We start from the raw sequence: 13,224 nt of genomic DNA, 5'->3' as shown, positions 1-13,224 counted from the left end.
AGTCTATTCCAAAGGTGGAAACCTCAAGGCAGTGGTGGGTGAGGTGGGAAATACAGAAGTTGTCAATTAAATGGGTTTGATGATAATATTTGCATTTTATTTTGGTGAAATAAAAGTGAAATTTATGAGAACTTCTAAATCACAGTCTAAAATTATATAATGATATCAAGTTCAAAATAAGGAATCTACAATTCACCTTCCCTGTAATACCTCCCTCACTGGTGATACTCACCCTGGCCAAGTATTTAATCTGATTCTCTGTAGTGACCTGAGCATTCCCCTGTTCATCAGCAGCAAACTGGACATTCCCCAGGTGCAGGACACTGGCCACAATGCTCAGCAAATCCTGCCATGGAAGCAACAGGCAAAAATCAGGATGATGGAATGAACACACAGAAAGGTTTTTATGGTAATTCGCTTCTTTGGAGAGCATTTTGTATCTCTGTCAGGATTTTTGTTAACTATGAATTGATTCACTGATTTCAATCAGAAATCCTAAATCAAAGCAGAAAAAAAAATCCTTAAAAGTAGGAAGATCTGTGCTGCTAAACCTCACCTCCACCTCACTGTCATTGAAGCCGATGACAGACAGGGCTCTCCTCATGATCTTCCACTCATTTTTGTCATTTATGGAACTGACCCTTGCACAGTGACCCTAAAATGACACAGTTTGATATAAACAAGTAAATAATCATCAAAGACACATTATCCATGCTCAATGCATTGTGTTTCTTTTTATAGCAGTCACCTCAGAGCTATTTCTGAAGTCAGGGAAAGAAAATACAAAGACAATTGGAGATATCCCAGTCCTGTAATATAATATTTTAAGAATTCTAATTAATGTTCACCTTTACTAAATAGTGATACTGCTGTGGGTTCTTCTCAAGGCCCAGCCTCCTCAGCAGATCCTCCTCCCCTCCTTCCAGCAGCTGGTAGAAGATGTGGAAGTTCCTCTCGCCGTGGTTCTGGTGCACAACTCGGGATTTCTCCAGGAGGTAGTTCAAGATGTGGCCCCCAACAGGAGCCCCCTAAACCAAACCAGACACGTGGAAAGAGTCCTTCAGCACAGGGGAAAATGTTTCTGCTTCTTGGTAGTCTGTTCAAAGACAAGATCTGAAGGAAAAGCCCACAAAACCCAGAAAATGATCTGCCATTGTGTGCCACAAGCTCTGTGTCAGCTCCAGCACGGGGGTGATTTGAGTGAGCTAAAATTCCTTCCAGGAATTCACCACGAAGGGAAAGCACCAAAACTGAGTGTGGAGGGATTAAAGGAGACCTAAAGGCCTGGAGGATGGCAGTGCTGAATTCCCCAGCTCCTGCACTGTGCCCACCTTGCTGGGATCAGAGTGGACACAAACACTGTGCAAAGTTACCCAGGACAGGGATTATCCTCAGATCTCTCAGCTGGTTTATGTGGATTTACTTGGGGGGTATCCATTGGCACAGAGAACTAGAAATAAAATACTCTGGAAATAGAAGGGTTTGATCTCAGTATCCTCTTATAGAGACAAATAAGGGAGGAATAACGGAGAGTGAGTGCCATAAAACCCTCTGGACCCAAACTATGCTACCACAGGCTCTGCTTATGCTGCCACCAAGAAATGCAAATCACTCACTACACACACACACAACAATACAAAAACACAAAGAGAACTCCTGTAACTGGGGCCAGCCCTGAAATATAAAGCAGAGTCCAAGTTACCCTGTAATCAAACTGCACATCCATGTACTTCCCAAACCGACTGGAGTTGTCGTTCCGAAGAGTTTTTGCATTTCCAAAGGCCTGAAATGAAAACAATCAGGGAAAAATAAAAGAGTTCCAAATCAGATTATTTATAAACACTTGGATGAAGCTGCCAGTTACTAATTTACAGCCTAGGATTTTCCTTCCTGGAAACCCAGAAGGAAAGAGATTGCTCCCTGAATCCTGACACTGATTTCACACCCTGTGCAGGCAGGGCAGATGGAAGATCCTGGGAAAACACTCCCACCCCCCTGCAGGCTGACTGAATGCCACTGCACTGCTGACAGCACATGCCACGTCTGACAGCCTCTCCCTTCTCCTCTGGCACCACAGCTCCCTGCCACAGGGGCTGCAGGGCTCTGCTGCTGCTGGGATCACCTCTGCTGGGATCCAGGGCACAGGATACAGGGATATAGGGATATGGGATACAGGGATATGGGATACAGGATACAGGGACACAGGATACAGGGCATAGGGATATGGGATACAGGGATATGGGATATAGGGATATGAGATACAGGGATACAGGGCACAGGATACAGGGATATAGGGACATTGGATACAGGGATACAGGGATATGGGATACAGGGATACAGGAACACAGGATACAGGGCATAGGGATGTGGGATACAGGGATATGGGATACAGGGACACAGGATACAGGGCATAGGGATATGGGATACAGGGATACAAGAATATGGTATACACGGATATGGAATATGGGATACAGGGATATGAGATACAAGGCATAGGGATACAGGGCACAGGATACAGGGATATTGGATACAGGGATATGGGATATGGGATATAGGATACAAGGCACAAGGATACAGGGATATGGGTACAAGATACAGGGATATGGGATACAGGGATCCAGTACACAGGGATTCAGGGATCTGGGGCACAGGGATACAGAATACAGGGATACAGGGCACAGGATCCAGGGATCCAGGAATATAGGAAACAGGGATCCAGGGCTACAGGACACAGGGTTTCAGGGATCCAGGGCACAGGGATGTCTCTCTCAGGGCACTGCACACAGCTGGGGCTGGACACTAGAGGACACCACAGCACCAGAAAACGAACCCAGCCTGACTGAGCTGCCCACTGCCATGTGCCCCATGGCAGAGCCCTGCAGCGACCCAGAGCTCCTCCCACCCCAAATCCCCTCTTTCCCCACACCCCAGCCATGCCACAACTGCCCCTGTCGGGCTGGCAGGGCCAGGACTGCTCTGGGCAGGAATCAGAGCAGGATTCCCGGTGAGGTGCCCACACAGCACGGCCAGGACAGGCTGGGAAAGCAGGACCCCGTGGCATTACCTCCAGGACGGGGTTGGACTGCAGCAGGCGGTCCTTGACGGTCTCCACCTGCTGGCTGGCAGGGCAGGTGACAGCGTAGTACTGCAGGATCTTCTTGGTGGCCTCGGTCTTGCCGGCGCCGCTCTCCCCGGAGATGAGGATGCACTGGTCCCTCCTCTCGGTGCGCAGAGACCGGTACGAGTTGTCTGCGATGGCGTAGCTGCAGGGACAGCCGGGTCAGGGCTCTGCTGGGCCGGCACAGACACCCCAAACTGCCCGGGGACACGGGCTGGGAGAGATCAGCACAGACACCCCAAAACTGCCCGGGACACGGGCTGGGAGAGATGGACACAGACACCCCAAACTGCCCCGGGATATGGGCTGGGAGAGATCAGATCAGCACAGACACCCCAAACTGCCCCGGGATATGGGCTGGGAGAGATGGACACAGACACCCCAAACTGCCCCGGGATATGGGCTGGGAGAGATCAGATCAGCACAGACACCCCAAACTGCCCGGGGACACGGGCTGGGAGAGATCAGATCAGCACAGACACCCCAAACTGCCCGGGACATGGGCTGGGAGAGATGGACACAGACACCCCAAACTGCCCCGGGCTGGGAGAGAGCCTGGGGAATCCTGGCACAGACACCCCAAACTGCCCCGGGCCATGGGCTGGGTGACATCACAGCTCCTGGTGACAACCCTGACACCTCAGGTCACACCTTAACCTTCTGTCTGTCTGACAAATCATCAAATTCTTTGAGTCTTTGACGCTGTTCTTATGACTTTTTTTTTCTAACTAAACTGTGCAATCAGCTGGCTTTTCTAAATATAAATGATGTGCCAACGCTGGTCCCATGGGACAGAAAGGTTTTGCACTCAGGAAACACCTTGTTCTCCACTGGTGTTTTTTTCTTGCTTATCTTCTAAGTGGTGACATGTTCAGAAGGTCACAACAGAATTTTGCTGTCTGGGTGGCTCCTGGATGGTGGGAAGAGCTGGAAAAGCCACCAGAGATGAGGGAGCATCCTGCCCCAAACCAGGCACTTCCCCTGCCTCACAGACAGAGGCTGGCCCTGCCCTTCTGCTTCCTCCTCTGCTGCTTTTCTTTCATTTCTGAGCTGTGAGCAGACAGGATCTCACACCCAGAGTCACACATACTCCTGCAACACCAGAGAGCTGCAGGGGATGAGTGACAAAGGTGACAACTGCTCAGGGGGAGAGGAAAAGGACAACTCACATCAGACAACCTCCCTAAGAACATTTTCATCTCTCACATGTGGTCAGCAGGCAGATATCCTATCTTCATATACCTGACAGCCCTTTAGTAGCTTGGCTGTTTAAATTTTCATTTTTTTCTTTTTATTTTTCTTTAAACTCTCCTTCTGTGCTATTAATTAGAAATAATCACACCAAAATAACATCCATGGCCTTCTCAAGTCTATTAATACTTGGTGCTAAGGCAACACCAATGAGCTCCCTTGGCAACAAAACTCACCCCACAAAATACATCATGTCCCTCTCTTCCCATCCAGATCCTGCCTCTGGGGTCTTTTGGAAAGCAGCTGAATAAATGCAAATTTAATTTGGATTTGAAGAAGTGCCTCTGGGCCCTGTGCCTTTGTGGGGTGGTTTATGGCCCCCAGAGCTCCAGGCAGGCACAGACAGAATCACTGTAAATAAAGATGTTTGTGGTCCCATTTGCAGGCCAGAAACAGGACAGGATGTGCCAGATCTCTGGAATATGCTGGGTTCCAAGCCCACAGGGATAAATTTCCTCCTCTGAGTGTGATGCACTTCCCACAAAACCCAGTGCTCAGGCCTACACTTGAACAACCTGACACTGGAACAGAGATCTTGAAGTGTTTTGGCTTTCTAGAGGCACTTTAGAAGAGGAGAAAGAGGAAAAAAAAAAAAAACCACCTGAAGAAGCCCAGAAGACTACACTGCAGATGCAGCATTTTGATGCTCCTCAGAGGATTTTTAAATGCATATATAATCAAATAATGCAATGGAACAGCAAAAACAGTTAACAAGATTCTGCTTTCCCAGTGGGAGCAGGAGTAGCCAGTTCTCCAGGGGTCACTTAGGAGCTGCACATTTTACAGCTTCCATCATCCTGTGCCCACTGCACACTGAAAACCAGAGCCACAGTCCCAAGGATTTTCCAGAGTCCCAAAATTCACATCTAAGGGCACAGAGGCCCCATTTAGGATCACAGCAAAAGTGAACTGAGCAGGTCTGAATGCAGGGTTTTGCAGGTTTAATTCTGCCCCATCTGGGTTCACCCAGTCAAAATCACATTTTTGTCCTAACTAACCCAAATTCAAGTGCTCAGACTCCCCCAGGTAATTGTGTTTCTGCCTCTCTCTGTGCTTGCAGCACATTCTGGTTTGTTTACTCTCCTGGGCTATGTGCCAGCAAAAAGAAACAACCCAGATAGTTTGCTCATAAATAATATCATTTACTCTTCCAAGACATCATAAAAAAAAAGCCCAACAAAACACAACACAACATAAAAAACCCTCCAAGAGGTGCTCAGAATTTGGCCCTTAGTCCTAAAAAAAACCATTTTGAAGCCATGTGGCCTCAGGTCTCTTTTTTTTATCTTTCAGCCTGACAAAAAAAAAAAATCCAAATGCTTTCAAAAATAACTTTAAACCTCAAACTATTTTTTTTTTAATGGGAAATTGGGAAAGCTCACCAAGCCAGACCATGTAAATAAATACATTCCTTGTTCCAACAGGCTGATGGTATCTTAGCAACAAGGGAAATACCAGATAAATATTGGTCAGGCAGGAACAGCAGAGGTAGGAAAGAAACCCCCACACACCAGAAACTCTTTCCCCTACTCAGCCCCGGACACAGAGACCCCAAATAACCCTGGAACAATGAACTCCTGTCCTGCCAGGGCTGGGTAAGCAACTCTGTTCCTGCAGCCAGGAAGGAACCAACTCCCTTTCCAAATACTGCTCCTGCAAAGGCAACTCATCCTCTTTGGAGAGAGGAACAGCAACAGAAACCTCACACCACCCTCCAGAGGATCCAGGGCTGCAGCAGGGACAGGGAAAAGGCCAGTTTGCCTCTTTTTCAGGTGTCCCAGGTGGGTGGGAGTGCCAAGAGCTGCCTGCAGCCACTCACAGGTGGGGAGACACCTCGTAGAAGCTGACGCCGCGGTAGCGCTCCATGTTCTGCTTGGTGTAGATCTCCAGCTCCTTGTAGGGATTCACTGACACCAGCACTGAGCCTATGTAGGTCTGAAACACACAGCAAAAAGCAGGGAGGTTCCAGGAGGTGGGGAGGCAGAGCTCAGGTGTCCCTGGGGGCTGGACACTCGTCCTGCTGTGCTGGGGATGCTGCAAACCAGGACCAGGGGTGCTGAGGCAGAGAACTCTCAGCTCTGGGAGAGGGACACTGCTGGAGCTGGGCCAGCCATGTTACCCTTGCTGGGTAAAAAGCCCCCCAAAATGGTTTTAGGGTTTCCAACAAGCCACAATGCTGGTTATTCCTATATACATTTAGGATCCAGGTCAAGCCTGGCGCTGGTGGAAGTGAGTGACCCCCAAAGCCCAGGCAGAGCACAGCCCCGTGCAGCAGGCACAGCCCAGCTCACTGAGGGACACTGTGGTGACTGTCCCTGTGCTACTCACGTAGATGAGGTTCTCCTTGAAGCGTTTCCTCAGGTTCTCAATGAATGCAGCCTCGCTGGTGAAGTTCTCCAGCAGCACAAAGTCCTGCACACCCACCCGGTCGCGGGCGGTCAGAGCGCTCTCCATGCTCAGCCGGATGCCGTTGGCTCCCAACCCCTGCAAGCAGAACACAGGGAAACTGGGATGGCTCAGGGCTTGCAGGCAGCTCCCAGAGTCCACAAGAACCACAGTTACCCTTGGATAACCGTATTGAAATGAGATATTGAAGTGGGATGTTAAAACAATCCCGCTGCTGCTGATGAACACAGTGATTACAGCACTGCATCAGTTGTCTGCTCTAATTGCTTTGAGGGAAGACAAATCAGCATTGGGGGAAAATTACTGCTGAAGTTCCAATAACTTCAAATCAATCACAGAAACAAATGTTTGGTAAAGAGAATAAAACTGGGATTTCCTTTCCCAGGGACACTGAAATGTGTTCTCTCTCTAATTTCACAAGGGGAAGCTGTTTCGAGGTAAGAATCTTTCATGACTAATGATGATTCATCTCAGAAGCAAACAGCTTCACACTGCTGACCAACTTAAGAGCCTTAGCAAGGCACCCAGTGGGAAAATCCTGAGAAAATTGAGAAGAAATGAGAAAAGGGCATTTCTGCACCTCTGACTTTAGACCTGACACCAAGACTCCCACCCCTGTCCCCTGTTAAGGGTGACATTTTCAGCCCCAATGGTTGAGACACATCTGTGGAAAGCACTCATCTGCTGACTCCTGACCTCACTGTAAGCAGGGAGGGGAAATCTGCACCCAGGGGTGACTCAGTGGCTGCTGGCTGGGGAAATCTCTACTCAGGGGACAGAGATGGAGAAGATGAGAGGCACCACAGGAGGCAGAGGAACAACGTGTGAAACCCTCTGCCCCAACCCTGTGTGCATTTCCTTGTCTTCCTCAACCCTCTTACCTTGCAAAGTGCTCACTCTTCTCCTAAACCATTTCCCTAAGGCACTAAGAGATATTTTGGGATGTTGCACAAACACCAGAGGGGTCTGTTCCTAAAGCAGGCTCGAGCACCAACAGCAATCCCAGACACCCATCCCAAACTGGGAATGCCAGACCTGCACAATGATGCAGATGACTTTTACTGAGCTCCTTTCTGCACCTTCCCAAGATGTAAAAGTGATCAAATTACAGGGATTGATGATGTGCAGAGAGAAAAATAAACCCAGCCTTGGTCAGGAAGAAAATTTACCTGAAGTTCTGTTGAACAGTAATAAAAACAAGAGTCACTGAAGTATCAATTTGGGTCACAACAGGTGCAAATACCCTCAGTCTCAGTTGTTTTGACTCACCAATTTCTTGGTAAATGTTTTTTTGATTGGGTAAATGATTAGTAAATGCAGTTTTAGCCTATTTCTGCAAGTTCTGATTGGTTTCCTCCCTGTAAGCCAGGGCAGAAGTGATTGTCTCAATCCAGCAGTTTTCAGATAGGAAAATCAGTTCCTTCTGGAAATCTCAAATCCAGACCCACTCTAATGGCTCAAACACCACAAAGAAACATCATTTGATTTCCTGTTTTATTTTTTCCAATTAGTCTCATGGTCTGGAAGGCCTGAATTCTAAGCTTGGAAAGACCCAGCCTGGGAGGAATTCTGCAGATACTGTCATGAAGTAATCATTCTAAAATGGCCAAATTTTCCAAGCCAAGTCCTTCACAGCTCCAGCAAAATGCTCTGTTGTCTCTACCCTTTTTGCCAAGGTGAGGAGAAAAGGGATAACCCTTGGAGAAGGAAGGTGGTGAGATAAGGAAAGGAAAACAGAGATAAATCACACAGAAATGAACTCTGCCTAGAAACTGGAATCCTTCTGTCAGAGCAGGTTTGGCCAAGGTGATGAGAACAAAGGCAAAACCAAAGGAAAAGAACCCCTTTTCAAGTGGGTAAATTTACAACACAGCTGCCTCAACAAGGACTGAGGAGAAACTTCCACCCTGGCCCAGTTAATCCCAGTTTACAGAATCCTGAAGATTTTCACAGAAAACGTCACTTGAGCAGCTCTTTCATCAGCCCCTCCCTGCAGGCAGGACAAAGTGATCCCAGCTGTGTGATGCAGGGAAGAGCCAACCCATCCCAGCACAGAAAATTCCACTCCTGCCTCCTCTGGGACAGGCATTTAAGGCCAAGAACTTTCGGTTTCCTCCAGATTTTGTCTCCTCATTCAACTCCAACCCCTCGCCGTGAGAACAAAACAACCACCTCCAATCTGCAGCCAGCCTGAAACCAAACAAAAGCCAAACCAGTGTGACTGAAAGCAGCATTTTGGGAGATAATTTAATGTGCCCAGGGGATGTGATGCAGTCAGAGCCTCCAGAATATAAACTTTACTCTGTCTTTTACCCTCCCAAGCCCGAGTTCAGTGCAAATATATCCAGAGCTGAGCAACAGGCACTGCTCCATGCCAGCATTTTGCTTTATTGCATATGTCCAAGTCTACCACCAGCTCCAAATGTCAGGGTTAACTGTTTCACTGCCACTGACACCAGCAGATGGGCCATAAAATGAGGTGAAAATAAACCCTTTCTGCAAAATGGAAACAGAACAGTCATGCAGAAAAAAGGAAGTGGGGAGGGAAGATACTACTTAAGAAAAAATAATCACACTGATGACCATATGTTCCTACAGAATGATGAATGTGACAGTAAGGCACTGAATAAATTAAAATAACCAAAACATTGGTGATTTTCCATTAGCAGGCAGACACCAGATCTGGTGGCTGTAAATTAATGCTAGAAAACCCAGTCTGGGGGTTGAAATGTGGTACAGGGGTGCTAATTAACCATTAAAGCAGTTTGTCTATGGACAACACTGATGCCCTTGGTGCCTTAGCAGGGGATGAATTTCTTTGTGCCAATCCACCTCAGATATACATCTACAGCATCCTCTGCTGCAGGAAGAGATCAGCTTGGAAAGCCCTGTGGCAGGGAGAATATTCCAGATAACTGGGGGAACACAGGCAGTGAGGGTCTGACCAGAGCCTTCCTCGTGGAAATCAGTTTTTCTGGAAGCTGCTAGCAGAGCACAGAGGAGCTGCTGGGACACTGAGGAAGGGCCTCTGTGCAGCTGCACCCTAAAAAAATATTTGTTTAATAGTGAAGATACAGCTGTTTTGAGCACTATGGTGTGCTCCTTTACCTTAGGAACAAATTGGATATGTATTAAATATTAAATCCTTTTCATAAAAACCTGAAAAGGACACATGCTTAAAGGGTGTGATGAACTATTCAGTTAAGCTGCTAAAACTGATTTAAGCTGTAAACTGCTGACACTGGTTGTCATGGTCTGATTGTACATGCAGATATTTGGAAAATGATTTTGAAAAGATTATTTTTTTGGTATTTTTCTTTTATTTCCTGCTGGGGTTGACTTTACTAATGGCTTGTGCCATTACTGTGCTTGCAGAACATAAAAGAACAAAGCCAAAGATTTGCAGTGGCCCAGGACTTGGGCAATAAAGCAGGCTGGAAATCTGACAGGGATTAGAACACACTCAGATTCTCTGATTGTTTTAATCCAGGTCATTTTCCCACACTGGTGCCACGTGCCATGACGACAGCCAGGGACAGGGGAATGGGGAATGGGGAAGCACAGCAGCTCAGGAGGAGCCAGGATTCAGCAAAAATGCTTGGGAAACTTCCACCTAAGAGGCAGGTGGGCTTTAACCTAAAGCTCAGCATCAAATCCCCCCTGCAGGCTCCAAACCAAACCAGTGCAACTCAACCAGCAAAACAAAGAGCAGGAGAAAGGAACCTGGTTTTGTCTCCAGGTTTTGAGCTAAATCACCTCCCTGTGGGACTGGGAGAGGGTCAGAGGCAGGGAAAGGAGGAAAGGGAGCACACTGAGTCACCACATCCACCTTACAGGATCCCTGCAGGGATGGAAAGAGGACCTGGCTGAGGATCCCTGGCTGCAGGATGGAGGCACCAATGGCACACCCAGCACAGGCTGCAGACAGGGAATGGCAAAAACCTGAGTGAGCTCAGGAGCCTGTGCCTCCTCCAGTGTCCCCTCTCACCCTGCTGAGCCCCTGTCCTGAGGGTCACTCCCCTCCACAGTGCCCAAACTCCTTCTGCCACCCCATTTCCCCACAGTGCAGCTCCCAGGGCTTCATTCCCACACTTTTAACCCACTCTTTGCTTCTAATGCCTTCTCCAGAGCTGTCAGCACAACAGTGGCTCAAGGCCAGGCAGGGAAATGTCCCTCTGGAATGGTGGGGACCAGGCCAGTGCAATCAGCACCACAGCACTGCTTCCACATGGCTTTTTCTGCCCTGGGACTCAGTTTTGGGAAAGACTTTCCACTGGTGTAAATTGGTTGCTGAATGCAGCCTGCAGAGCCAGGTTTACATTGGCTGGGGTTCCAGCTTTTCTTTGTGCTCATGCAAGAGTCAACAAGACCAGAAAATACCTCCAAGCTCCTGGGAGTACAAAACCACTCAAGACTGTACCAAGGAGTTTCCTAAACTGAACTGGGAAATCGCTGACATGGGATTGTGGAGGTGTAAACACATATTTTTCCTTTAAACTCTGCTTAGTGCCAAAGCCTGATAAAGTTTTTCCTCTGCTTAGGACATGGAGAACTAATACACCTCAGAAATGAAAAACAGGACCTTTTGCTCTGCACAGCAAAATCCAAAGGATTTGAGTCAGCCAGGCTGAGCACTTTGGGGGGGATTTGGGCTGGGAGAAGGGAGGGCAGCTCTGCCATGAGCACAGGGGCTTGGGGTGATGTGAGCAGAGCAGGAAACTCCCCTGGCTTTGTCCAGCAGCTGCTCCATGCCATGGCACACCCAACGTGGAGCAGGGACTCATTCCCAGGCTTGGTTTTCCCAGAGGGAATGGCTTAAAACTCAATTCCAGACACTCTGAGGGAACAGGCAGCACCAGCAACTCCCACTCCTTTCCATGAGAAAACACCTGGAATTCTCAAAGTGAATAGTCCTGTATGGAGCAGGGAAACCCCACAACTGACTCAGAAAGGAAAGTCACAACATAAATAGAATTTCTGTTCCAGCACCTAAAAATGCATCTTGCAATATTTTCTCCTGGCAATGTGTTTTTACAGATTGGGTTTTATCCACTCAGGAGGCTCAGTGGAGCAGCCCCAGGAAGTGGCAGGCACCTTTATCTTGGTATCAAGGGCAAGATGATTGATCTGCAGGCTCCAGAAATAGTTACAAAGCCGGGAACGGAAGAACAGGCCAGAAGCAAATGTGAGTGGGAAGGGAAATTCAGATTAGATTCTGGAAGACAATGCAAGCCTGAACCAAGAACAAACTTCTCGTGGGGGGTGGCAGCTAAAAAACATTTGTCTCGTGGATAGTTGGACATTCTTCACTGTCATGCCAAAGCTGCAGGAAAGAAAAAAAAATTTCCTTTGATTTCTGTTTCATTCTACAGCCTGGGAAAGGGCTGGGACACAACGTGGGCCAGACAGCAGAGCAGACAAAAATCAACTGTTGGGTCCAAGACCTCAATTCCCAAGGTGCAGAGTGGGAAAGCTCCTCTTTCCTTTTGTACAGAGAAAAAAATCATGAAGATGATGGAAGTGGAGCAGAATGAGGGATTCTGCCAGCAAACCCCTCACAGACTCAAGTGCAGCCACCCAGGACCCTCCTCCTCCTGCCCCACTGAGAATCAGCTGCTCATTTTGGGCACAGCTCCCTGGTAGCCAACAGCTGGATGGGAAAGGAGGTTCCCAGAAAAATCCCCTGCAAGCCACCACCTGGATTTGTGTGCCCTTTCTGAAACAACCTGAGCTGAGATAATAATTGATAAGACACGTATTTGGCTTGTTTAGTTTAAAAAAAAAATTAAATAACAAAAGGAAAGGTTTTATATTTTGCTTTTAATTATGTAAGGCAAATTAAGTGATTTCCCAAAAGACAATTTGGGACAATCAGAGCTGTCAGGTGGATTGGGATCAAACCCAGGTAACAACTCTAGTGACCCAGACCAGAAGAATTAAAGGGAAAAACTTGAACTTGCAGCTGCCACTCAAGGACCATTCCTTATAATTACTTTTTTATTCTTGCTTCTTTTAGACTAATACATCAGCAGCAATGGAATGTCTGGAGTCAGGGAACTCAGAACTTGGTTGTCCCTCTGATACTTCCCTTCCTAACCAGATGAAGGATGGAACTCCAGAATACACTGATCAAAAAAATTATATTAAAGAGATAGAAATATATATCCTTGACTAATTCTTGTAAAGTAATTATTTTGAAGTTTTCCACACTTTGATTAGGGATAAATTGAAATATTTGTTGTATTATTTGTTCAATATTTATAACATAATAATACCTTCCAGATTTTACTTTGTGGGGGATAAGTAAGGAAATAAGCAATTAGCAGTGAAAAGGAAAAGGCAGCTGTAAGAACTGATTTGAAGGACAGGAAAAATGTTTACCCTTAAGAGGGGTAATGATATTTCAATCAACAGGCTAAATATAAAAGAGCACTAAGAAAAATGAACAA

The 13,224-nt window shown here is 47.2% G+C and overlaps 1 protein-coding gene across 4 annotated transcripts in view; it reads right to left on the bottom strand.

Moving 5' to 3' along the window:
* MYO1C (myosin IC) overlaps window positions 1-13,224 on the bottom strand; it is a 49,016-nt gene that overhangs the window by 11,347 nt on the left and 24,445 nt on the right. For all 4 annotated transcript variants that reach the window (XM_056506755.1, XM_056506758.1, XM_056506756.1 and 1 more), the window contains exons 2-8: window positions 6,698-6,853; window positions 6,189-6,304; window positions 3,065-3,263; window positions 1,703-1,783; window positions 849-1,028; window positions 557-655; window positions 233-346 (exon numbers count right to left, since the gene is read on the bottom strand). In XM_056506755.1, coding sequence (XP_056362730.1) covers window positions 233-346; window positions 557-655; window positions 849-1,028; window positions 1,703-1,783; window positions 3,065-3,263; window positions 6,189-6,304; window positions 6,698-6,823 — 915 coding nt within the window. In that variant the 5' untranslated portion in view covers window positions 6,824-6,853. The remainder of the gene's footprint in view (window positions 1-232; window positions 347-556; window positions 656-848; window positions 1,029-1,702; window positions 1,784-3,064; window positions 3,264-6,188; window positions 6,305-6,697; window positions 6,854-13,224) is intronic.

This window comes from Oenanthe melanoleuca, chromosome 19, assembly GCF_029582105.1.
Source record: "Oenanthe melanoleuca isolate GR-GAL-2019-014 chromosome 19, OMel1.0, whole genome shotgun sequence".
Classification (NCBI taxonomy): domain Eukaryota; kingdom Metazoa; phylum Chordata; class Aves; order Passeriformes; family Muscicapidae; genus Oenanthe; species Oenanthe melanoleuca.
This window is presented reverse-complemented; position numbering and strand designations above follow the sequence as displayed.